This window comes from Heloderma suspectum, chromosome 4 (assembly GCF_057233095.1).
Source record: "Heloderma suspectum isolate Gila_16-S chromosome 4, 16-S_ref, whole genome shotgun sequence".
Lineage (NCBI taxonomy): Eukaryota > Metazoa > Chordata > Lepidosauria > Squamata > Helodermatidae > Heloderma > Heloderma suspectum.
In genome coordinates, this window is record NC_139461.1 from 264,983,602 (window position 1) to 265,010,818 (window position 27,217).

The 27,217-nt window shown below is 44.1% G+C and overlaps 1 protein-coding gene and 1 long non-coding RNA gene across 2 annotated transcripts in view; one reads left to right on the top strand and one right to left on the bottom strand.

The window, feature by feature from the left end:
* The window catches only part of LGR6 (leucine rich repeat containing G protein-coupled receptor 6), a 207,511-nt gene that overhangs the window by 68,771 nt on the left and 111,523 nt on the right, over positions 1-27,217 (top strand). The window contains exons 2-4 of the mRNA XM_084853644.1: positions 1,662-1,733; positions 7,980-8,051; positions 26,577-26,648. Of these exons, the coding sequence (XP_084709770.1) occupies positions 1,662-1,733; positions 7,980-8,051; positions 26,577-26,648 (216 nt within the window). The remainder of the gene's footprint in view (positions 1-1,661; positions 1,734-7,979; positions 8,052-26,576; positions 26,649-27,217) is intronic.
* LOC146348631 (uncharacterized) lies at positions 329-6,113 on the bottom strand. The gene is made up of 3 exons (XR_014790683.1): positions 5,929-6,113; positions 3,881-4,025; positions 329-1,901 (listed from the first exon to the last, which is right to left on the bottom strand). It is a non-coding gene; the product is annotated as an uncharacterized LOC146348631 (long non-coding RNA).

A 27,217-nucleotide genomic window follows, 5' to 3' on the forward strand; every position in this document is an offset into this window, starting at 1 on the left:
TCCATTATCTTTCATTGATCTCGCTCCTCTTCTTGCCACTTTCCCCCTTGTCACGGAGGAAACTCATGCAGAACACAACTGGGTAATTTGATAGCTCATTATCTGTGATCTATTTAAAAACGGAACAAAGGGCATTTAGTGCAGGAGACATCTTGGAAGATCACAGTGTCATGTAAAGAGCCCGCAAACTTCTGTGAAGGAGCAATCTCAATTGCAGGGTAAAAGCTCCGTGTGAAGAAAGCCTCTGTATATTGGAAACCTGGAGAAATTATTTCCAGCATAGTGATGGGCAGAAATGAAATGAAAAGTTATAAGGATGATGTTATTTGCTTTGTCTGTTTCATTTGTAGTATTTATATCCCATCTTATTGCCCAAACTTGTTGGCTTACAATAAGGCTAAAAACTGGCAACAAAACAAAACCCAACTAACATTTTACAAGACCATAAAAACTTCAAATAAGGATGATAAGACCAGCACATAAAAATCCAGATAAAACATCTATAAAACAGCGGAAAGGCAATTCAAGGATTTCAAATATTGTTAAATGCTGTTAAGGCTAAATATAGTCTGCGAGCTGAGACTCAGGTTTGAGCCATGAAGGTTTTCTTTAGCTTTCACACTGACATGTGTTTTAGCCCCTCACACTTCTGCACCTTTGTTGTCAATAGGATGTGGGATTGGCAATAGAGAACTAGTAGCTGATAATATCCTCATAAAAGTCATGGGAAAAGAGACAGATTTTGCTTCCTACCTTTGGTACCTGACCAAATTAAGAGTAGCTCCCCCTTATGACTCTCTGTTGGCTAGGAGTTGAGATGGACAACTCAGTCTGTTTCTAGTCTGTCTCAATTTCTCATGTATTCAGCCATAAGTCTGTTCTGTCCAATTTCGGCAATAGTCTGCAATTTAAAATTTAAAAAACCAGCAAAAAATTTGCATTCATTTTCATATGCAACCTCCTCTAACTTACATATTTTGTATGGAATTTCCCCCAATGCAGGCATTTTTGTATGCAACTTTCCCTAAGATACCCATTTTTGTATGCAATTTTTGAACTGAGAATTGAATTGCAAAATGCGGAGAAGTGCACAATCCAAAGGATAACGGTGTCCTAGTCTGTATATTATTTCAGGATGTGCATATTAGGCCGGTTCACTAAAAATTGTGGACCAAACAAAATTATTTCCCATCCCTAGCAGGCAGCTACCAAAGCTGGCAGGGAATAAGGCTCTCCTTTGATTATCTGGATAATAACACAACCTCTGTTCAGGAAACATCACATTTCCCAGGGCTGAGCAGCTGACAAGAGAAAGGTCACTTCAATGTTCCTTGCCTTCTGTTCTGCAGGCTGGTATGTCTCACTCTGGCCAGAGCCGATTCCAGGAAGAATAATTTTGCATGCCAAACTGGATTCTATGGTAAAATCCAATGTAAGTCTTACTTAGAGTAGACCCATTGAAATAAATTGGACTTACGTTAGTCATGACTAACTTAAATTCCATTAATCTCAGTTAGTTTACTCTAAGTAGGGCTTATGTTGGATTTGACTCCATATGCTTATTTTATATGGCAAAGTCTAAATGTTTCATTAGGGTAGGACCTGTGTTGCAACTGATCCAAGTTGTGGTTTTTGTTTGGTTTTTTTTGTCTGTCTCTCAGTGATCTGAGCATGAACAACATCAGTGAGCTCCTGCCGGGTGACTTCCACCACCTGCGCTTTCTAGAAGAACTGTAAGTATAACTAAACATATAGGGTGCTTGGGTGGTACTTCCAGAGGAGGCTTTTGTCATCCCATTGCTCCGCCTCATTCACGGAATTTTACCGAGGGTCCAGATGGTGATGTCTTCCACTCACAGACCTCCCATGTTTCCCCATCACTTTTTCTTATTGCAGAAAATCTGTAAATAAGAAGGAAAGGAAAGGTTCCTCCTGTGCAAGCTCCAGGTCATTACTGAGAATACTGACCCCTAGAGGGATGCTGCTTTTGTTGGCGTTTTCATGGCAGACGATAGCGGGGTGGCTTGCCATTGCCTTCCCCAATCGTGACTACCTTTCCCCCAGCAAGCTGGGTACTCATTTTACCGACCTCGGGAGGATGGAAGGCTGAGTCGACCTGAGCCGACTACCTGAGCCGAGACCCGGCTTCCGCTGAGATCGAACTCAGGTCGTGGGGAGAGTTTCGGTTGCAATACTGCTGCCTACCACTCTGCGCCACACAAGGCTTGTAAGTAAGCCTTGTAAATAAGAAAGGACACCATTAATCAAGCAACACACTAGATAAAGCAGCAGTTAAAAGCTTTTGATATAAAAGGTCTCCATTCAGTTAAAAACAACGTATCATACAAAAGTACTTGGGCAAATAGAAAAATCTTAATTTGACGCTTCAACCTTCATAAGGAGGGTGCCAGGCAGATACCTCGGCTAGAGCATTTCATAATTGGGGCGACACCACTGAGAAGGATGGAGGAGAAGGCCATCAACGGCTCCTAGTCTTGAAGGCTGTATATTACCTCTAGTAGCAGAGGCAGTATGCCTCTGAACACCTGTTTCTGGGGAACGCAAGCAGGAGGCTGCTATCACTGCTCATGTCCTGCTTGTGTTCTTCCCCTAAGCACCTGGTTGGTCACCATAGGAGACAGAATGCTGGACTACAAGGGCCTTTGGTCTGATCCAGCAGGGCTCTCCTCAGGTTCTGAAGGGTGTAATCCTATGGGGATAGTCAGCCGCCTCTGAACTCAGAGGTGACCGACTATCCAATGCAGGGTGGGCGGAGTATGGAGGGGATCTTCTCCTCTGTGCTCTGGCTACTCTACATTTGTGGCTAGATGGCCAATTTTGGCTGTCTAGTCAGGGCGCCTCGGAGCAAGCAGGGGTGGTGGTGGAGGGTGCATAGGAAGCATTGTAGCAGCGCTTCTGCCATCCCCTCCCCTCCCCACCCCCAGGAACACCCCCTTCTCGGCTGCTCTTAGGGGCGCAGAGCCAGGGATGAAACACGCCGCCTATGAGGCAGCGGGGGAGGAGGCAGGGAATCATTTTTCTGGGAATTAACCTCAGAGCGCTAGCTCCAAGCTCAGTTCCCAGAAAACAAAAAAATCCTATGGCTGTCTAGGCGCTGTCTAGCCGCCATAGGATTGTGCCCTAAGGTTCTCTTGCCAGTCACCACCCGCCTTATCTCCAAAGGTCAGAGGCACTCAAAGAAAGGTCTCCAGCAAAGATCTTCATTCTATCATCCCACAGAAGTTCTTGCATGAGGTCAACTGAGGTACAATAAGAGGTGATGTCTGACAATAGAGGAAGTTCCTTCCACATAAAACAGTGTACAAGAACAATCTGGAGTGCAATACACTTTGGCAAATGACAGTTGAATATAAAGAGCTTGGAATGTTTTGCACCCCCAAAAAATAGTTATAGAAGTATTACGGAATCACTGAGATGCTAGTCCTAAATATATGTGTAGCTGCAGCAGTACACAAAGTGGCACACTCTAAATATATTTATTTTCATTTATTTAAAATATTTCTTGGCTGCTTCTCAGGGCAGAAGACCTCCCAAGGTGGCATACCGCAATAAAACACATAAAACTGCTATGATAGTAAGAATAATATAAACACAATAAAAACAGCAAGAATACAATAAAAACAGCAATAAAAACTCTAAAGAGAGCATGTCTGTCCCAGTTAGCAATTTCTATTCCAGTAATGTTTTGAGGCTGGTGCCACATTTTTAGTGTTGAAATCGAAGGTTCCAGGATGGCCAGAATGCCTCTAGCATGGTATAAAAATAAGACACCAACTGTCTTGCCCTAAGGAAAATGCTGAAATCAGTGGCCATCTATTTTTGCTATCTTCAGATAGCAGCAAGGGGGGTTGATGTATACCTGCTTTCCCCTGTACGATGATGGCTCAGGATGATGGGAGCTGAAGTCCAAAACATCTGAAGGTTGTGTGAGGCTTGCAGGCAGAGTATGCTTTCTTTCCCTGCTCTCCAAAGCCAGGATACCAAGGAATGTTTACTGTTTATTGCTGATGACAAAGATAAATAAATTATATGAATCCCTGTGCACCGAAAATAGAATGCCATCCTCAGGCTAAAATTCCACAAACAGAAACAACCCCCCCCCAGAACTACCAGTTATTACTTAAACCCCTTGATCTTTGGGGTGCTGGCAGTTTGCATTACGAGAGGTACAGCATGTTGGGTGAGACCTGGAGTATGATAGGATGATTCCTTCAATGTTTCTTCAAAATGGGCTGACTTCTGTGTGTCTCACAAACCATGTTCCTCTCACTGCCCTCTGGAGGTCTTTTGACAGTGCACATGCCAGATGAGCTGTGTGGACCTTTGGGGAAACTATCTAGAGAGAGGTGAGGGTGTAACAGGGCAATCCTATACAAGTCTACTCAGAGGTAAGTCACACTGAGTGCAATGGGACTTATTCCCAGGCAAGCGTATATAGGATTGCAGCCTAAGGTGCCTAATGAGGCAGTGCCACATGGAGGAGTATCCTGAGCCCACAACGTAACCCTAGAAGCTGAAAACAATCCTAAGCGGTAGATGACCATCAGTTACCGAAATTATCAAAAGGGCAGTGATTTCATCCAGCTAAAACAGGGGTCCCCAAATGTTTTGGGCCAGTGGGCACATTTGGGATTTTGAGAGTGTCATGAGCAATTTCACAAAATGGCTGTCACAGGAGGGGGCTTGCCCACAGATAAAATGGTGCTATGGTGGGCATGGCTGGTCACAAAACACTCATTTCCTAGAAGGCAAACTGGTGACACTAGAAGAAAAATAATTTGCCCAAGAACCTAAGTACAATGCAGAGGTTTGGTCTGACCTTCAAAACACAAAACCACTTTTCTGAACCCAAATAAATGGTGTTGGAGGGTATCCCTTCGCTTTGCAGTATGCCAGCCTCCTAAATTAATTGAAAAGTAAAATAAAGATCAGGAGAGACAGGGAGCCTCATGGGTGCTAAGAGAGGTATCCATGGGCACATGGGTGCCCACGGGAACCATGTTGAAGACGCAGAGCTAAAGCACACCATTTTGGCTTCTCTGTGATGGGACGAATCAGCCTGAAGGATGAGAAAGCTATAGCTATAGCAAAGGGCTTTTTCACATTGAGCTTTTATCCTGTGATTGAGATTGTTCCTTCACGGAAGTTTGCGGGCTCTTCACATGACGCCATGAACCTCCAAGGTGTCTCCTGCGCTAAATGCCCTTTGTTCCGTTTTTAAATAGATCGCAGATAATGAGCTATCAAATTACCCTGCTGTGTTCTGCTTGAGTTCCCTCCGTGAAAAGAGGTGAAAAGAGTAAAAGCAGCAAGAAGAGGAGCAAGACCAATGAAAGATAATGGAAGATTCAGATACGGGGAGAAGGAGGGGGAAGGAGATGGGGGAAAGGAAGCACGTGACAGAGGGAGTCATTGTGATCCTGCATTTAAAACAGAAACAGAAAACCCCGTTGTTAAATGCAGGATTTTAGGCTGGTGTAGAGATGCCCAAAGGAACTAAGTGGAACTAGGCAGAGAGAAGTTTTGTTGATTGACAATAAACACTGGGAATGCAATGGGGGTGGCACTGTGTGCACAAAATGCTATTGTGTCAGGATACACAGGGCTAAATAGTCTGTGATTAATTATAAGGAAATGAAGCCAGTGTTGACAGCTTCCTTGGCATAGGTGCTCCCTCCTCTTGGCTCATGGAGCAAGCATCTATATGCTAGGCACACGCCTCAAGCACCCTCTCACGAAAGCGCAAGTGGAACAAAACAAGCTTTCCATGGATACTTCGTTATACATGAAACTCCCCAATCCTGACTGCAGTGCTGCTCCCTTCCTTTTAAGTGCAATGCAGAAGAATCCCTGGAAAACTCCATTTCTGGTTGTTTGGTGTAAAGTAACTTCCAGAGCAGTACTTACCACCCTATATAGGAAATGCACAGAAAATGAAATCTGGGTGTAGCTTCTGTTTCCAGCAATCTCCTATCCGAAACATCACCCCCTCCAGGGAAACAGAGATCAATCAAATGAAGCATTTTCAAAGGATCACACTCCCAGAGTGACGATAAGCAGAACTTGCTCGGCAGTTGGTGGTGTACTGCAAGAAAGGCAGGTTGCAACTTGCTCCTGTATATTAATGAGATGACCATGTGCTATTCATACTGTCATAGGACTGGTTTGGGGAGCAATTTCTCTAAATCCCGGAGAAGGAGAGAGACATGCAGGGCTTGTGTACTTGCATGCAAACATATGTACACAACAGCTGTCATGGTCTGTGCAGGAAAAAGGTGATGGGTATTACATATATGTCATTTTCTGTGGATGAGTCCAGAAAGTGTGGAGACACCTAAGAAAGCAAGAAGTGCCTTGCTAGATCAGACCAAAGGTCCACCTGATCCAACGTTCATCTGTCTGTCTGTCTGTCTGTCTGTCTGTCTGTCTGTCTGTCTATCTATCTATCTATCTATCTATCTAATCATTACACTTATATAGCACCTTTTTTCTTCTTGCAAGGAACCCAAGGCAGCTTACACGGTCCTCCCCCTCTCCATTTTATCCTCACAACAACCCTGTGAAGTAGTGAGGCTGAGAGTCAGTGACTGGATCAAAGTCACCTAGGGAGCTTCATGGTCCAGTGGGGATTAAAACCCAGATCTCCTGAGTCCCAGTCCAACACTCTAACTACTATACCATACTGGCTCAGTGGTGGTCAATGAGATGTCACTGGGAAGTTAACAAGAGAAAAAGAAAAGCAACAACTCTAATCTCTTCTTTGCCTCCAGCATCCAGTACTCAGAAGAATACTGCCTCTGAACATGGAGGTTATTTTAGCTATCATGGCCAATAGCCTTCAATAGATTTATTCTCCATGAATTTGTCTAATGGTTTTTAAAAGCTATCTTTAGCATAGATTTTCTATGGCTTTCAAAATAAATTGATTTGTGATCTTTGAATCCTTTCTTAATAGACTTTACAGGTTCCCCTATGTCCAAATGAGATTTTGAATGTAAAACCAAGTGTAGCTTCTTGATACCCTATACCAGTTTCCATGTGGCTACTGGTATGAATAGTGAAACAAGGAACATATTGAGTTTGATTCAGACTGGCCATTCCATGAATGTAAGGGTTCCTCCTGTTCATGGAACTGAGATAAAGAAGAGGCTTTGGGCTTCTCTTCACCAGGCTTTTTATTCTGCAACTTTACCAGGGCTTCTGCTTCCAGATTCTTTGCAGGATTAAGATTGGCTCCTTCACACTCACTCCCCCCCCCCCGGATTGCCTCTATCTGCAAGTTCTATATGTTTCATTATACACCCACTAGATGGTGCTGTTGTTGTAGTGCAACTCTGTCGTTATGTGCTTAGATTCAAATTGATTCAAACAACCATTTTTAATAGCTCATTATCCCCATTGCAAATAAAGCCATGCAAATGGTCACAAAGCATGGGGACAGGCCCTGGAGAGTGACGATGTCATGTAAAAGACCCGCACACTTCCGTGAGTAACCAATCTCAGTGGCAGGATAAAAGCTCCATGCGGAGAAGCCCTGTATCTCAGTTCCAGTTCTCCTTTTCCCCTGCAATCCCCCATGCTGCTTCTCACGCTGCTCTGGAAGGTCCCTCAACCCTCCAGAGCAGATTTTCAAGGAGCACCAGGGGTTGAGGGGGGATAGCAAAAATTATCTCCCCTCCCCTGTTCTTAGTCATTAGAACACCTCTGCCACTTGTAAGTCTGGATCCAACCATGGATCCAGACTTACATTGCTCATTGTATTGTTCATGGTGGCTTTTATGCAGTTTTAGAGATTCCTTCCTCCTGAAATGACCTCTGTTCCTCCTGCACTCCCAGCTACAGTATCTGAGAAGTGTAGCAAGATACTTCATTCCAGGTCATAATTATATTTCCTCACAAAAGGCACTACTAGACATTCAGATATATTATCTTGACCTTGTCTCTTCCGTTTATTACAGGCGCCTATCTGGAAATCAACTCTCTAAGATCCCCGAGGAAGCATTTTCTGGCCTCTACAATTTAAAGATTTTGTAAGTCAGTTTCTTCGGTCTGCTGCTGCTGCTGCTGCTAGACTTTACTGTTCTCCAGGCTGGCATTTGAGTCCAGTCCATAGGTTTTCCTCATCAGAGGTCTTCATGTGTATGTGATTCCCATGACTTTTCTTTCTCTCACTATCTGCTTATTTCAGGACTCAGTTCAGTGGCAATCATAAACATCATTACAGGAATGTTATTTGTTAAATATTCCTAGTATGAGGAGCTGGGTTCTATCCAACTTTTTCAGGTCATGCTCGTGGGAGATTCCCATCTCAGCAGCAGTAAAGATGAAGGCTGTTCAGGGCTTCTAAATAATCTCTCCCTTCCAGTCCTAATACCCCACCAGATTCCCATGGTCTCCACTGTGGTGAATTCATCACCTGCCTGCTCTTGAATCAATATATTTCAGGTTATTTTTCTTTCCCATTTTTAACTGGCCAGCTATTTAGCTAAGAACAAGGAATTATTGAAAGCTTTGCATGTCTGCTTCATTTGTTTGCCTTGTTCCTTCCCTGTGCGGCACCTAGGGATGTCAGAGAATTTTGCCACGAATCTCGGGGAGGCCGAATGCCAGTGCATTCGGCCCCCCGAAATCGGTGGCGAAATGGTCTGCCCCCCCCCCGGGACGGGACTTATCTTGGGCGAATCTTCCTGGCCGGCTGCCGCCGCCGCCATTTCCAGTAAAAAAAAAAAGTGATAGGCTACGTAAAGATTTACGTAGCCTATCACGGCTAGATTTTTAAAAAATATCGCGATAGGCTACGTAAATGTTTATGTAGCCTATCACAGCTGATTTAAAAGAAAAAAAAACACGACGCGTACGCAAATGGCGGCGCCCATGGGCGCCACCATTTGCATTCCTTATTTTGACACGTCTTAGTCTACATAAACATTTACGTAGACTAAGACGGCGAAAATAAGGGGAACGCAAATAGCGTAGACGCTACGCTATTTGCGTTCCCCTTATTTTCGCCGTAGTCTACATAAATGTTTACGTAGACTAAGATGTGTCAAAATAAGGAACGCAAATGGCGGCGCCCATGGGCGCCGCCATTTGCATACGTGCGGTTTTTTCTTTTTCTTTTAAATCAGCCGTGATCACAGCTGACTGCAGGGACGCAAACGGCAGCGGCTATGGCCGCTGCCATTTGCGGACCCGGCCGGCCAAGATTCGGGGGGGGAGGGACGGGGCGCCTCCCCCCCAGCCAGAATTTAGCGGGGGAGGGACGGGGCGCCTCCCCCCCAGCCAGAATTTCGGGGGGGAGGGACGGAGCGCCCCCCTGGCCAGAATTTTGGGGGGAGGGACAGAGCGCCTCCCCCCCACCGCGAATCAATTTCGTAAGAAGGTAAGTGACTTTCATACATCCCTAGCAGCACCAGGTCCCATTATAAAGACAACTAGGGCTGAGAATTTTAGCTGTAAGTATTAAGTAGCTGAAAGATTGAAATCTGTTCAAATATCAGTTGTAGAGAAGATGGGGAGATATATCTTTGTGAAACAGGCAAAGAAATAAGTCCCCATAGTTCTTGAGGATTGTAGATTGCAGTTCATCTCGAATAATCTGACGAAGTGGACAGTGTCCATGAAAGTTTAAGCCAGAATAAATGGTGCCACTCTAAGGTGCCACAAGACTCTTTATTGTTTTTGCTGCAACAGACTAAGAGCCTTTCTAAACAAGGCTTTTATTGTGTACTCGTGATTGCTCACTCAAGATAGTTTGTGGGTCCTTTACATGACATCATCATCTTCCAGGGCCTCTTCATACTTTGCGACCATTATCATGTTTTTTTTCTTAATGGAGAAAGTGTGGTATTTTTTTCTGAATGGCCTTTATAACACCATAGAAATCTTGTGTAATTGTGCAATTCCACTATACCACAGTGCCATCTACAGTTGTATAATGGAACATATAGAAAGGCAGAGAAAGACACCCCGTGTAAAGGAGCCAATCTTAATCCCTCAAAGAATTGGGAAGCAGAAAGTGCTGGTTAAAAGCTTCATGTAGAAAAGTCCTCTGGCAGCGACCCCTTTGGAAATTATCCCAAATAATACTTAAGGGCACAATGCTATGGCCGCTAGACAGCAGCTAGATTGCCATAGGATTTTTCATTTTCCGGGAACCGACTTTGGAGGAGCAGCATGGAGTAGGGGGAAAGGGGGTGTTCCTGGGGGCGGGGAAGGGAGGGGACGGCGGAAGTGCTGGTACAACGCTTCCTATGTGCCGTCTGGCCTCCCTCCCGCTCTCCAAGCTGCCCCAGCTAGACTGCTGAAATCGGCTGTCTAGCCGCAAATACAGGGTGGCTTGAGTGCGGAGGTGAAGATCCCCTCTGCACTCCGACTGTCCTGCATTGGCTAGTCGGTTGCCTCCGAGTTCAGAGGTGGCCAACTATCCCCATAGGATTACTAACAATACTATTTCAGCTTTGGACTGCCATGCTTGGCTGCACTTACAGAAGTATAGAATGTGGGTAGCAGTGGTGTAGTGGAGCCAGGCCCCCAGGAATGCAGCGCCGGCACTGTTTTATTAGTGGGAACAGTGTCATCACCTGCCACCCCCTCAGACTTCCCTGTTACCTGTGACTTTAGGTGTAATCCTCAAAGCAGCTGGGGGAAACGCATTTTCCCAGCAACGATATCTTGTTCCCTGTTGTAATGCAAAGTATTTGGGGGAGTTTGACTTGAATGGGTAATTCAGACCCATTAGCTTTACAAAAGACGTGCTCCTAGTGGAGATGAAAACTGCTAGAACTGGTTTGTTGTTATGAATCAGCACGGCTGCCTGAATTTCTGGTCTCTCTTTGGGGGAATGTCTATGGGGACTGTCATGATGGGTGCCCGCACTTCAGATGTTACCACTACACTACTGGTGGGGAGAAAGCATTGGCACAGGAACTAGAGCAGGGTTTGGCTTTGTAAGGGTTGGTATGGAGCCTGTAATATATGTTGTGTGGAGATTTCTATAATTGCCAGTAGCCTCCTATGATTTATATTAGTCCAGAATCAATGCAGTGGCATTATATAATAATAATAATAATAATAATAATAATAATAATAATATAACAACAACAATTTCCATTCTATACCATCCAATAGCCAAAGCTCTCTGGGTGGTTTACAACAGTTCATTAGACGTTAGGCTTATATAGCCATGCCACTGCCATCTCTAATTCTTTGATATAGCTCTGTCCCTGGTACTTGCCCTGTTCTGAAGCATATGTAGTAGCAGCCATCCCACTACTGATTAACTGAATTGGAGACCTCTTCCTCAGACCACCTGTGGTCACCTTCATTACAAAGTTGGTAAGGTAGATGCTTATTTGTCTTTATTTATTCATGATATTGCACAAGCAATCTGGTTCTGGTGGGTGCTCAGATCTTCATCTTCCCTCTTTCCAAGGAGATGTTTTACAATCCCTTCTCTCCTGCAATAAACATTTCAGTCCTGCGGGCATGTTTGGAACCCAACTGCAATGTGAAATCGCTGTAGCCGACAAAGTTTATATGAAGGAAGCAGGTAGTAACCTGCTCCCGGGATTAGAGAGTGCAGTACTGTTTACTAGGCCTTCTAAAGAATCCTGCCCTAAATCCCTGGGTTTAGAGATGAGTTGCTGCTTTATCCACTGCCTGCATTAGGCACTGAATCAAAGGAACGAAGAAAACCACAGCAAACCCACCCTGTTTCAACAAGGGCAACACTATGCACAGGAAACTTGTGGGCTTTGAAAGCCTTTCTTCATCAGTTTACATTGGAGCATTTCCCAGTGAAATAGCTAAAAATGTAGGAAGTACGCTGGTCTCACTGAAACTAAAATAGCGCCTCCTGCAGGTAATAATAGTAGTAGCACCCACCCCCACCTACCCCAAGCATCAGAAAAAGGTTTGGAGGCATACCACAGAGGGGAAACTGTGGCAACTTCAGGGGAGTGGAAATTCGTGCTGGACATCCTCAAGTGCTCCCAAGACAATCCTGTGAGCAAGTGATGCAGTAGAAACCAGTCTCTTAGCTTTATCCCACTTGACAGGAGTATAAAGTGGGCATCTATTTTAACAACAGGATTACTCATAGTAGCTCTCATCTCAAGGCGAGGGACTTGTCATCTGAAGAAGTATTAAGAGATGCTCTAAGAAGATGTCCAGATAGCCCTTGTTTTGGGGATGAGATACATCCAACTTTTCCCAAATTGGTTCCCTCCAATTATTTTGTACTACAACTCCCATAATGCCTGACCATTGGCCATAGTGCCTGGGGTTGATGAGAGTTATAGGCCAAACATCTGGAGGGCACCATGGTATAGAAAATGAGGGTATGCAGTTCCAGTGCTTCTAATTCCAACAGTCCAAATATGCCTCACCCTGCTCTAGTATTCTGCCAGTTGAGTTCATATTGCTGATTAGGACTAATGTGAGATAAACACAGGACAGCGCTATTCAGGTGTTCTGATTCTATACAAAGTAAACACATAAGGAGATGGAGCATGCCCCCTCCATTGTTGCCCTGAACTTATGGACAGCAGCATTTTGAAGAGGAGGGTCCTCCTGTCTCCATGGCAGTTCTGCATGCACTTTAGAATGCTGATTTTCCAATATTCTGAACTGGGTGGAAATCCTCCATGGTTACAAGAAGCTCCACGCCCCCGAAAGACACCCTCCACATGCAGAGAGTGATCATAGAATCATAGGGTTGGAAGGGGCCTACAAGATGAATGCGATGATGGAGGGAGTAGGGCTAGCGTGCTTCCTCTCCTCGTGGGTTTACCCAGAATTAGAATGCCTGAATAGGACTGATATGTTTTCCATATTGCTGTGGTGGTTCTTGTGGGTTGCCCCATGTACAGCGCCCAGCTAGGAGAACAAAAGTTACCACCAGCCTATGCCCAAGATTCATTACAGTACGACATGAAGGAGCTACACTGTAGGCCCAACAGCACAGCTGCCAACCTGGGTGTTTAATTATCCCAGATTAAAGAGTGTTACCATATCGTTTAGATCTTTTTAGTTTTTACTATTTTTATATTGCATTGATATTCCACATGCTCAGCCCAAAGGCCATTGCAGCTGTTTACAACATGTTAAAATCAAAACAATTAAAACAGCTATAGCAAATAATAATAATAATAATAAATTTAAACAATAAACAATGAATAGCAAGCCAGTCCATAGAATTGTTTGTTCGAGTCCTTTTCTCTAGGACCCAAGTTCTTTGCCATGCATGTTTCAGCAGGGGTGTTGACGTTCTTTCAGCTGGGGGGCAAATTCAGAGAAGCTGTCAGGGGCTGCATCCCAGAAGCAGGCAGGGGCTGAAGGAAAAGGGGCAGTCCAAAATACAAAAAAAATTAGACGATTGTAGCTTAAAGCTCTTATTGCCAGTAAGTAAGCTTTAGGAGACGCATTTCAACCTTTTAGAATGGGGAAAAAACTGTACAAAAGCCCGGAAACCACCAGATGATCAGGGAAAGGGGGTGGGACCAGAGGAAAGGGGGGTGGACATCTCAGGAACTATCTCAGAATTGGGACCCCCGGTGGCCCAGATTTGGTCCACAGGCCGGAGATTCCCCACTCCTGTCTTAGGGGCTCTGGATATTTTTGCACTTGAAGCCAAAAATATAAACAATGCTGTGTTCTAGAGGACTGGAACATGTTTCTACAATGAAATGGAGACTGAAGTCAGGACAATAGCACCCCTTCTGAAATCTGCTGCCTGAAGCAAAACTAGTTTACATTGCTTCATGCTAAGGTTGAAGGAATATGTTACGCTTGCAGCCATGCATGCATACTTAATTTAGTGTCTCCTGCAAAGAACCTGGTGAGAGGTTTTTCGGTAATGAAGTGAGTCAGCTTATTGCTAAGCAGGTGGGTGTAGCTGCAATTTTCTGGATTTTACAGAGTCTCTCTGTTTCTGTGAGAACACATGCCACCAACTTTTGTGTGTTTCACCCTTTATTGGAATTGCAGGACAGTGAGTGAGGCACAAGCTGTAGAGGCCATAGGGCACAAAGGCAAATCTTTCAGGGGACTTGTTAGAACGGGGCTTTAAAACCACCACGTAGGAGTTCCAAGAAGACTCTTGCTTTCATCAGACCCAAGATGCTCCAGGCAAGGAATGAAAATTAAATACCCAGAAAACTTACCCCAGCTCCAGCATGTACAGCTTCGAATGGAACTTTCCTTCTCTGGAGTTGTCTTGAGTTTTTGGGTGTCCTTTGCTCACCTGCTGCACCAACGCACAGCTATGCAGGGCTTAAATTCGAGCAAAGACAGATCAAAAGGGCTCAAATGCACAGAAAGTCTTTTGAATGCTAGTGCTGAGCCATGAAACATGTGAAGTGCAGCATTTCATTTCAGAAAAGAAGTCAGGATTCAACCCTGCCTAGGAGCCCCGGATACAATAAAGCCCACTTCTTTATTGAGAACCGCCCAGAGAGCTTCAGCTATTGGGAAGTATAGAAATATAATAAATGAAATGAAATGAAATTGTCTGGTCTCTGGATAGACTTGTTACTTGGTGCTGAAGAAAAGGCACTCTCATAGAATCATAGAATAGTAGGGTTGGAAGAGGCCTATAAGACCATGCTCAGTGCAGGAATCCAAGTCAGAGCATCCCCGACAGATGGCTGTCCAGCCTTGTCTTGAATGCCTCCAGTGTAGGCGAGCCCACCACCTCCCTAGGTAATTGGTTCCATTGTCCTACTGCTCTAACAGTCAGGAGGTTTTTCCTGATGTTCAGGTGGAATCTGGCTTCCTATAACTTGGGCCCATTGTTCTGTGTCCTGTATTCTGGGATGATCGAGAAGAGATCCTGGCCTTCCTCTCTGTGACAACCTTTCAAGTACTTGAACAGCACTATCCTATCTCCCCTCAGTCTTCTCTTCTCAAGGCTAAACATGCCCAGTTCGTTCAGTCTTTCTTCATAGGGCTTTGTTTCCAGTCCCCTGATCATCTTTGTTGCCCTCCTCTGAACCCTCTCCAGCTTGTCTGCATCCTTCTTAAAGTGTGGTGCCCAGAACTGGACACAGTACTCCAGGTGAGGCCTAACCAGTGCTGAGTAGAGGGGAACTAGTACTTCCCAGGATTTGGAAGCTATGCTTCTATTAATGCAGCCCAAAATAACATTTGCCTTTTTTGCAGCCGCATCACATTGTTGGCTCATGTTCAGCTTGTGATCTCTGCACATGCTCAGCAGCCCTTTTCTTCATTATTGATTCACATCTTCCAGGACTCATTTTGTTATTGTAAACAGATTCAAGGGATGTACGTTGGCACAAATTAAACCCTGAACATAATAAAATAAATAAAATAACCACAGTTAAGCATCATCAGAGTACATCTCTTCCAACCCCACACCCCACAGCCCACTTCCACAAATCTGGGATTCAGGAGGAGGTATTTTGGGTTGTAGAAAGTGACAACCAGGCAGGCTGCTGCATTCTGGACTGTAGCAGAATTCAGTTACATAGTATCTGATTCTCATAATGGAGACCACTGACTCAGGATAATGCATCTCTTTATTTATTTATTTAAGAGATGTATAGGCTCGCTTTCAAAATACAATATTTTCCCAAGGCGGCATATAAAATATAACAAAATCAATAAAAACACACACATCAATATTAAAATAAGTAACAAAAACAATAATAAATAAATAAAAAGCAGGAAAAACATATTTCAGACAGCCATTGTATCCTAAGATCTAAAGACAGCCACTAAAAACATACAGCAACAGAAACCACTGAACCACCTTCTTAAAAAAACACCATTTGAAATTATGGATAATGGTTGCTGAGTCCTGTCATTTCAGATAAGGCTGCTGTAAGTAACTAGATAATGGAAGTCAAATACACATTTCCTGGTAGATGGGGCATGTGACATGTGCATTATAGAAAGATGTGTTATCTCATTGTAGAATTTCAATCTTTTAGTTAGGACAAAAGTGATAATGAGTAGTGAGAAGAGACAAGCTTTGGGTCAGCAGATGGAGTCAAAAGAATCGCATCTTTATGGCCTGTGTGGACATTATGAGAGGGAGAGAGTAAGAAGGATTGACAGAGGAATGTGAGAAGGAGTGATTTACACACTACTGATCTTACTTTATGCCAGGTCTCAGCTACCTTGATTGTCTGACTTGCCACAAGATGATTGTCTGACCTGCCACAAGATGATTGTCAGATCTGCCAGAAGATTATCAGGAAGTGGCCGCTGCAAGAGTAGTATGTGAAACTGAGCAAAAAACCCAAGTCTTTTCTGCAGAAATCCTGCAGTAGTTGACAATTTCTGTGAAACCATCTACCATAGCTTTCCCCAGCCTTGCTGGCTGGAAATGATGTTGGTTGTAGTCCAACACATCTGGAAGGCACCAGGTTGGGGAAGCCTGATCTACTACCTCAGAATTCCTGGATCCGAGATTAGAGTGGCCCAATTACTTGAATGTCCCCATTAATCATTCATCACACTCAATTATGTCCTATACCCCCTTTGTTTCTGTTACTCATTTCAGCAGTGCCAGTAGGACTTAACATTAGGGCCAATTTACATGCCCAAATTGGTATGTTGAGAATTCATCGTGTGGAAAAAGTGCTTGTATAGTTGCTTCATCACATACTCATAATTCATTCTACTTTTCTACTTATACAATGTCATATCAGTAGTTCACCATACAGATCCACTCATCCCCATTTTTTCAACATGCCAATTTGATCATGTGAAGAAGAAAACCAGGTGTCCTGCAAAACATCCCAGTCTGGAGAATCTACAATGTGGAGGTGAGTACGACCAGAGAATATCAGCATGGAGAACAGCAAACAACACCCTCCCACCCCCATAAACTGATCAACAGAGGCAGATGAAACTAATGCACAAGAATAATTATAATGGCGTTTGTACAATAGAGCTATCTCAGTACGAATCCAAGGCAAACCATTCAACATCACAGTAATTCAAGTCTAAGATAATGGCATCTGGCCCTATCACTTCCTGGCATATAGAAGGGGAAGAAATGGAAGCAGTGACAGATTTTACTTTCTTGGGCTCCAAGATCACCGCAGACGGTGACTGTAGCCATGAAATTAAAAGATGCTTGCTCCTTGGGAGGAAAGCTATGGCAAACCTAGACAGCATAGTAAGAAGAAGAGACATCACCTTGCCGACAAAGGTCCGTCTAATCAAAGCTATGGTTTTCCCAGTAGTAATGTATGGCTGTGAGAGCTGGACTATAAGGAAGGCTGAGCGCCGAAGAATCGATGCTTTCGAACTGTGGTGCTGGAGAAGACTCTTACGAGTCCCCTGGACTGCAAGGAGGTCAAATCAGTCCATCCTAAAGGAAATCAACCCTGAGTGCTCATTGGAAGGACAGATGCTGAAGCTCAAATATTTTGGCCACCTAATGCGAAGAGAAAACTCTCTGGAAAAGACCCTGATGCTGGCAAAGACTGAAGGCAAAAGGAGAAGGGGACAGCAGAGGATGAGATGGCTAGATAGCATCACCGATGCAATGAATATGAACTTGAGCACGCTCCGGGAGAGAGCGCAGGACGGGGGGGCCTGGCGTGCTATGGTCCATGGGGTCACGAAGAGTCGGACACGACTGAACGACTGAACAACAACAATAGAGCTGCAACAGTATAGCTGAGTGTAAGAACAGTTCAGGCAAAATACGGAAGCACAGCAACTCCAGGAGTAGAACGAGAATGTTTTTGTTACAGAGAGCATGCAAGGAGTCATCATCGAGAAAGGATTCACAGAGTGTCAGTCAGTTAGGTGGGAGAGGCTGCTTCAGATGTGGGGGCCATGTGGGAAAGCATTCCTATGACTAAATGAATAGCTTTCCCCAGAAGGCATGGGGAAACACATGAATCGATGCTGTCTCTTTAAATCCCTCCCTGGAGTGGCGGACGAGCAGCCCTTGATCTATACCTCTCTCCCTTTCATCTTGCTCAATCATTAAAACCAAAGGGAGTGAATAAACAGAGGCATTCTCAGGGAAAAGTGGATCAGCCCCAGAGCCCTGCCTCGCCTCTATTACACACACATGCACAAACTCACATATTCACAAAGCACCACCCAGAGTCCCACTGGGGTCCTTGCTGTCAGACCCATGCATATGAACCATCCCCAAATGCTGGAGACAGTAATAATCATCGAAGAAGTGTAGATGCAGACTTACTCTATTTCTCAAGTCATTTTCCTCTGACTGAATTAGATAGATTCCATAGTGCTATTCAGATGACATGGCACATAGACAGCAGTCTAATGGTCAGTTTTGAAGTGCAGTTGCTCATCGTGACAGTCGCCACAGCCATGCCCCCCCCAAATGCAGGCAGTTGTATTAATCCGTCTCTTGCTCTCTGTGTATAATATATGTTTTGTAGGTCTTTTGCAAATGGGTCTTAATTATGCATTCAAGACCAAGCCACCCCAAAATACTTTGCATTGAAACAGTGACAGCTCAAAAATATGTTGTTGCTGAAAAGTCCATTTCCCACAAGCTACCGTGAGGATCACAGTTAAGCTCAGATGGAACAGGTAAGCCTGGGGTGGGGGATGGGTGATGACAGATGACATAATAATCCCGATGCTTTGACATTGTGAATCTTGGCTCCATTTTACTTAAATCAAATTAAACACTAAAATCAAGAAGCATAAACAGCTATATTCATATTAATTAATTAATACAACAAACCAAACTTGAGAGCAAAGACAGGACTAAAAAACTAATATACATAAATGGAGTGTAATATTTACAATACTTCAGTAATATCAGGTGACTATTATAAACATTAAGAGAATATAGAATCATAGAATAGTAGGGTTGGAAGGGGCCTATAAGACCATCGAGTCCAACCCCCTTCTCAATGCAGAAATCCAAGTCAGAGCATCCCTGACAGATGGCTGTCCAGCCTCGTCTTGAATGCTTCCAGTGTGGGAGAGCCCACCACCTCCCTAGGGAATTGGTGCCATTGTCGTATTGCTCTAACAGTCAGGAAGTTTTTCCCGATGTTCAGCCAGAATCTGGCTTCCTGTAACTTGAGCCCATTATTCCGTGTCCTGCACTCTGGGATGATCAAGAAGAGATCCTTTAATTTTTGTGAACTGCCCAGAGAGCTTCGGCTATTGGGTGGTATAATCAATCAATCCATCAATCAATCAGTCCTGGCCTTCCTTTCTGTGACAACCTTTCAAGTACTTGAAGAGCGCTATCCTATCTCCCCTCAGTCTTCTCCTCTCAAGGATAAACATGCCCAGTTCTTTCAGTCTCTCCCCATAGGGCTTTTTTCCCTATGTATATAACCTTTAAAAGTCTGTGAGAAATATTCATATTCTTGGTGGGGCCTGGTGCTGAAAGGATGTCCATATAGGTGCCATGTGAGCCTCAAAGGGCTGAGCATCCCATACCCAGGGCGGGGTGGGAGTCACAGTGGGGAAGGCCCTCTATCATGTAGTCATCCTCCAAAGGTCTGATTGAGGGGGCACTTGGAGATGAATCTCTGTTAATGATCTTAAGGTGTGGGTGAGTACATATGTGAGGAGGCTGTCCTTCAGATACCAAAGTCCCAAACCATACAGAGTTTTAGAGGTCAAAACCAGCACCTTGAATTGGGTATAGAAATGGACTTAGAGCCAATGAAGGTGAAAAAGAACTGGTGTAATATGTTTCTAACCAGTACAATTTACAGTAGTCCAAATGGGAGATTACCATGGCATGGATTGAAGCTATTTTACCCACATCCAGACAGGGTTGCAGCTGGGATGCCAGTTTAAGCTGGTAAAAAGCTCTCCTTGCCACCAAGGCCACTCAAGCCTCTGATGACAATGCTGGATCCAGTGCAATTTCCAAGCTACAATTGATCCTTGAGGGAGAGAGCAACCCTCTCCAGAACAGATTGAACACCACTCATCTGGACAGAGGAAGCACCTACAGACAGGGCCTCTGTTTTGTATGGACTGAGCTACAGTTTGTTAGGCCTCATCCAGTCCATTACCCCACCCAAGCACTGATCTAGTACACCCACTCTCTCACCTAGATTAGATGAAAAAGATAATAGAAGGATGATTGCTTTCCCATGTGGTCTCTACATCAGAACCAGCCTCTCTTGCCTAATTGACTCTGCTCCATTATTGGATGGGGGCGGATTGGGAAGCAAAGCAACTCTTAAAACATAGTTTAAAAGCCAATAAACTGCTTTCATCTCTTGAAAAAAACAGCAACTTTTAAGAGACTTAAAGCAAGAAGTCCACAACTGCCTATAGAAAGGATCATTATTTTGGTTCTTCGTGGTATGAAAGGGGCTCAATTCTAGGAATCAACAGTAACAAGGCTCTCTTCACCTCCCTCCTTCTCAAGCAATATTGGATACTGATAAGCTGCAAATGTAATCTTCTGCAGTCTGTTTTCAGCAGTAGATTTTGATACTGCTCTTTTATTTTTACTGAAAAGTGTAATTTGAAAACCCAGGGTAACTTAGTAACATTAAGCAAACTTAGAAAAAATTGTTCCCTGACCCAGGAATTCCAGTTCTAAGTTCTCCAAAGACTGACAGTTGCCCAGCCCACAACTGCCCTGCTTATCTGTGACTTCAGATCAGCTATGCCATGGCAGCCAGAAGGACCATATTGCCTCTACTTTCAAAGATCTGCTGTGACAATAGAGTACATCAGCCACTGACATCAAGCAAGTCCCTCTCAAGTGAAGACTCTCCTGGTTTCGCTAGGAACTATATTGTTTTTTAAATGCATCATCTGTTGCCCACTGTGGTTCTTCTTGAAAAGCCAGGATCTCCTACTGTGGAGCTCCCTAGAGACCAGCTGAAGCTACCACATCTCGTGGATATGGAGTTCTGATTATTGTCCAGAGAGTTGTTGCTGAAATCCATATTTTCTAGCTTGGAAATGTGGGTTTTGGCAGCTTGTAATATTCACTGCAAATGTGAGGCAAGCATTATGGCTCCAAAAGTTATTTTCTGGTTAAGATTTTAATCCGTGCTAAAGAAGAGAAGTCCTGATCCTCTCACACTTCCATTTCCAACTCCCTGCTAGCAGTGCTAGAATGGAGGAAGGGAGGGAGGCCATCTTTCTCCTTCCCATTCCTTATGCTTGCTACAAATAGATGCTATAACAGATGTCAGTTGCTCTGGGAAAACCAAATTTCTCAGTGCTCTCGGTGCCTGGCATGCAGCTATAGCAATGAGTCTAGTCTCAGAAAAGGGAACAAGGAAAGAGACCTCCTGCTCTTTCTCAATTCCACCGCTGCATTGTCTGAGCAGCAAGCAAGGTGAGTTGGATAAGCATGGTGGTGTGGGGGAAGAGTGAGAATCAGACCCTGTTGCACTCCCAGTGGCATCAACGGGACCGTGACCTGAACTGAGTCTGAAGTGTGTGGAATTGAGTTTGGAATAGACCAAGCATCCCCTTCATGGATCACTGCCTTGTTGTGGCGAAGGGGCTTGCGTAACTCAGTGAAGCCATAAGCTATGCAGTGCAGGGCCACCCAAGACGGACAGGTCATGGCAGGGAGTTCTGACAAAATGTGGTCCACTGGAGAAGGAAATGGCAACCCACTCCAGTATTCTTGCCAAGAAAATCCCATGGAACGTATCACAAGGCTAAAAGATATGACGCCGGAAGATGAGACCCTCAGGTCGGAAGGTGTCCAGTATACTACTGGGGAAGAGCAGAGGGAATTTCCAAGTAGCGCCAGAAAGAGTGAAGTGGCTGGGCCAAACCCGAAAGGACACTCAGCTGTGGATATGTCTGTTGTGAAAAGAAAATCCGATGCTGTAAAGAACAATATTGTTTAGGAACCTGGAATGTCAGATCAATGAATCAAGGTAAGGTGGAGGTGGTCAAACATGAGATGGCAAGATTGAACATCGACATTTTGGGAATCAGTGAACTAAAATGGACAGGCATGGGCGAATTTAATTCAGGTGACCATCATATCTACGACTGTGGGCAAGAATCCCTTAGAAGAAATGGAGTAGCACTCATAGTCAACAAAAGGGTGGGAAAAGCAGTACTGGGGTACAATCTTAAAAATGATAGAATGATCTCAGTACGAATCCAAGGCAAACCATTCAACATCACAGTAATTCAAGTCTATGCCCCAAACACTGATGCCGAAGAAGCTGAGGTTGATCGGTTCTATGAAGACCTACAACACCTTCTAGAACTAACACCAAAAAAATATGTCCTCTTCATCATAGGGGATTGGAATGCTAAAGTAGGAAGTCAAGAAATCACTGGGATAACAGGCAGGCATGGCCTTGGTGTACCAAATGAAGCAGGACAAAAGCTAATAGAGTTTTGTCAAGAGAACACGCTGATCATAGCAAACACTCTTTTCCAACAGCACAAGAGACGACTCTACACATGGACATCACCAGATGGTCAGTATCGAAATCAGATTGATTATGTCCTTTGCAGCCAAAGATGAAGAAGCTCTATACAGTCAGTAAAAACAAGACCTGGAGCTGACTGTGGCTCAGATCATGAGCTTCTTGTTGCAAAATTTCGGCTTAAATTGAAGAACGTCGGGAAAACCACTAAACCGTTCAGGTATGACCTAAATCATATCCCTGATGAATATACAGTGGAGGTGAGGAATAGATTTCAGGGATTAGACCTGATAGACAGAGTGCCTGAGGAACTATGGACGGAGGTCCGTAACATTGTTCAGGAGGCAGCAACTCAATCCATCCCAAAGAAAAAGAAATGCAACAAAGCAAAGTGGCTGTCTGATGAGGCTTTACAAGTAGCTGAGGAAAGAAGGGAAGCGAAAAGCAAGGGAGAAAGGGGAAGATATATCCAACTGAATGCAGAGTTCCAGAGAATAGCAAGGTGGACAAGAAGGCCTTCTTAAATGAACAATGCAAAGAAATCAAGGAAAACAACAGAATGGGAAAGACTAGAGATCTCTTCAAGAAAATCAGAGATCTCAAGGGAACGTTTTGTGCAAAGACGGGCATGATAAAGAACAAAGAAGGCAGGGACCTAACGGATGCAGATGAGATTAAGAAGAGGTGGAAAGAATACACAGAAGAAGTATACAGGAAAGATCTGAATGTCCCTGATAGCCATGATAGTGCGGTCACTGAACTTGAGCCGGACATCCTTGAGAGTGAAGTCAAGTGGGCCTTAGGAAGCATTACTAACAACATAGCTAGCGGAGATGACAGTATTCCAGCCGAGCTATTTAAAATCCTAAAAGATGATGCTGTTAAAGTGCTGCATTCAATATGCCAACAAATTTGGAACACTCAACAATGGCCGCAAGACTGGAAAAGGTCAGTTTACATTCCAATTCCAAAGAAGGGCAACGCCAAAGAGTGTTCAAACTACCGCACAATTGCGCTCATTTCACATGCCAGCAAGGTGATGCTCAAAATCCTACAAGCTAGGCTTCAGCAGTATGCGAACCGAGAACTACCGGAAGTACAAGCTGGGTTTCAAAGAGGCAGAGGAACTAGGGATCAAATCGCCAACATTCGCTGCTTCATGGAGAAAGCAAGAGAATTCCAGAAAAATGTCTATTTCTGCTTCATTGACTACGCTAAAGCCTTTGATTGTGTGGATCATAACAAACTGTGGCAAATTCTTAAAGTGATGGGAGTACCAGACCACCTTACCTGTCTCCTGAGAAACCTGTACGAGGGTCAAGAAGCAACAGTAAGAACCACACATGGAACAACTAACTGAGTGGTTCAAAATTGGGAAAGGAGTATGACAAGGCTGCATATTGTCACCCTGCTTATTTAACTTATATGCAGAGTACATCATGAGAAACGCCGGGTTGGATGAATCACAGGTAGGAATTAAGATTGCTGGGAGAATTATCAACAACCTCCGATATGCAGACGATACCACCCTAATGGCAGAAAGCGAAGAGGATCTAAAGAGCCTCTTGTTGAGGGTGAAAGAGGAGAGTGCAAAAGCTGGTTTGAAACTCAACATTAAAAAAACGAAGATCATGGCAACTGGCCCCATCACTTCCTGGCGTATAGAAGGGGAAGAAATGGAAGCAGTGACAGATTTTACTTTCTTGGGCTCCAAGATCACTGCAGATGGTGACTGTAGCCATGAAATTAAAAGATGCTTGCTCCTTGGGAGGAAAGCTATGGCAAACCTAGACAGCATAGTAAGAAGCAGAGACATCTCCTTGCCGACAAAGGTCCGTCTAATCAAAGCTATGGTTTTCCCAGTAGTAATGTATGGCTGTGAGAGCTGGACTATAAGGAAGGCTGAGCGCCGAAGAATCGATGCTTTCGAACTGTGGTGCTGGAGAAGACTCTTACGAGTCCCCTGGACTGCAAGGAGGTCAAATCAGTCCATCCTAAAGGAAGTCAACCCTGAGTGCTCATTGGAAGGACAGATACTGAAGCTGAGGCTCCAATATTTTGGCCACCTAATGCGAAGAGAAAACTCTCTGGAAAAGACCCTGATGCTGGGAAAGACTGAAGGCAAAAGGAGAAGGGGACGGCAGAGGATGAGATGGCTAGATAGCATCACGGATGCAATGAATATGAACTTGAGCACGCTCCGGGAGAGAGCGCAGGACAGGAAGGCCTGGCGTGCTATGGTCCATGGGGTCACGAAGAGTCGGACACGACTGAATGACTGAACAACAACAAAGCTACCCTCTGCAGATTTTTCAAGCCCAATAACGAGCCTGACTGGGGGAGTTTACTGCGTGTCCATTTTTCACATGATCACTCATGATGAAAGCAAATACTGAAACTGGCCAGTTACCTGCCAAGGGGTTTGTTATAGGCATTTTTTTGTACCAGACGCATTTTGCATTTATGTGTTTATTGTTCTATCACATACAGTAATGCAATTATTCCATCACAGTCTCCTTTTTATATATGTAATTCAGTACTATCGTGTAATACGTTATAAGATGTATTCCTAGCAGGGTTCTTCTTATGTTTGGCACATAATAGATCTGTGAAACTGTGTGTTTATTTTTCTCCATCTGGGTCTTCTTTAATACGAGGACTAATATTTTGCTGGGAATCACCTTTTTATTCCTCTGTTGTTTTGCACTCAAGAGACAAAACACAGCATGTTAGGGACCAGCACTGTCCACGTTGTGCTTCTGATGTTTACGTGGGTAAATGCAAATGACTATCATTAGCCTGAGATGTTTACTAAAAGCAGTGGGGCTGGACAGCTACTCCCAGTGTAAACTGCACCATGTCCACTAAACCCTGTGATTAGTGCTATTGTTCCATAGAGAGAAATGAGCTGCCCGGCCCCACACAGTGCAGCTTACTTCTCCCTTTGTCGATGACGTTGTCGCTTATCCCTGCCTGCTCATCAGATGTTTAGCCAGTGTATTTAGATGGTGCAATAAAGAAAGGGGTGGTGCTGGGGAGGAGAAACTGTACCTTCTTTCCTTGCTCTCCAGTTACCAGAGTAATCCTTTATTACAGCAGTCCACATTCTGTGAGCTTTCAAAAATACTTGGCTTGTGATACCCGAGTCATTCATATATCTATATTGGACTTCTGCTCTTTATAAAGTCTTCCTTTTCTTTCTCCGGCTTTCTCATGTGTTTCCCATTCATCTGTGAAGGGAATGGGTCGATGCACAGCCCTGTGATATTTCACTAGAATCACAGAATCATAGAATAGTAGGGTTGGAAGGGGCCTACAAGGCCATCGAGTCCAACCCCCTACTCAGTGCAGGAATTCAGGTCAGAGCATCCCTGACAGATGGCTGTCCAGTTTCATCTTGAATGCCTCCAGTGTGGGAGAGCCCACTACCTCCCTAGGGAATTGGTTCCATTGCCATATTGCTCTAACAGTCAGGAAGATTCTCCTGATGTCAGCCGGAATCTGGCTTCCTGTAACTTGAGCCCATTATTCCGTGTCCTACACTCTGGGATGATCGAGAAGAGATGCTGCCCTTCCTCTCTGTGACAACCTCTGTGACTACAGTGATTCCAAGTCATAAAAATATTGTGGCTGAGTTTTACAGTTATTTACCAATATTTCCAAACCCCTGAGCAGGATACTGTAGCAATTTCTATTCTACCCATGAGCCTCAACCAGCATAGCCAGTGGTCAGGGGTTATGAGAATTGCAGTCCAAAACATTTGGAGGGCACTAGGTTGCCTACTCCAGATTACTGTATTCTCACAATACCTCTGCTTTGCTGTGCAGCAGGATTGTGATATAAGTAATAGGAACCAAATAAAAGCTGCATTGCAGACCCATGAGAGGTATCCCCATGGTTTTTCTACCAGGAAGATGAACGTGGACAGTTCTCTGTGTGAGTGTCTCCATGAAACCTGCTTATTCTAAGAAATGTTTCTGCCTGAGTCTCATAATTCATGTTAGCACAGAAGCTGTGCTGTCAGGATGAATGGACTAAGGAGAGCATGGTACTGTGTGGTAGTGGATGTTTTTGTATCTTGAACAGCATCGAGATACAAAATCTGAAATCTTGTTTGGTGGGAAATGTATATTCCATTGTGTTGAGGGTTCATTTTTGAAAGTTCTCTCTCTCTCTCTTTTATATAATTATAGGATGTTACAGAACAATCAACTCAGTCGGATCCCAGCAGAGGCTCTGTGGGATCTTCCAAACCTTCAATCACTGTAAGTCCTTACGGATTGTCATTGCAAGCTGTGGAATCTCTCAAGCAAGTGATTTTCAATAGTTGGGTAGAAATGCAGTAGTGTGTCCACAGGAAGCTTAAGAGCAGGCTTCCAGTCTTCTGGCTAGGGAGTAGAGAAAACAATATGGTACAAAGCATCCAAAATTTTAGAACAGGAAGCTGATTTTCATACAAACACAAATTTCTGGAACTATTAAATTAACACTTTTGAAGGCTGCCTTATGCTCTAGGCCTTGCAACCCCTTCATCCTGATTGCTTGCCCTTGTCTTAAGCATCTTTCCATTGTTTTGTTTTGTTTCTTTGAAAAAGACAATAGTGCTGTTTTTGAGCTGAAGGGTCAAAATTATGTTATTATTAACATAATAAATGTTCTCTCCAAAAAACAACAACAAGCCTACCTTCAGAACACTGTGAATAGTCACACCATCAGAAGCTGGTTCCCCCAGCACCACACACATTTTTATCTAACACTCCTACTTTGAAGTTTCAAACTGCATCATAAGCTCTTTTGAAGTTTAAGAAACTATGGCTTCGGCCAAATGGCAGCT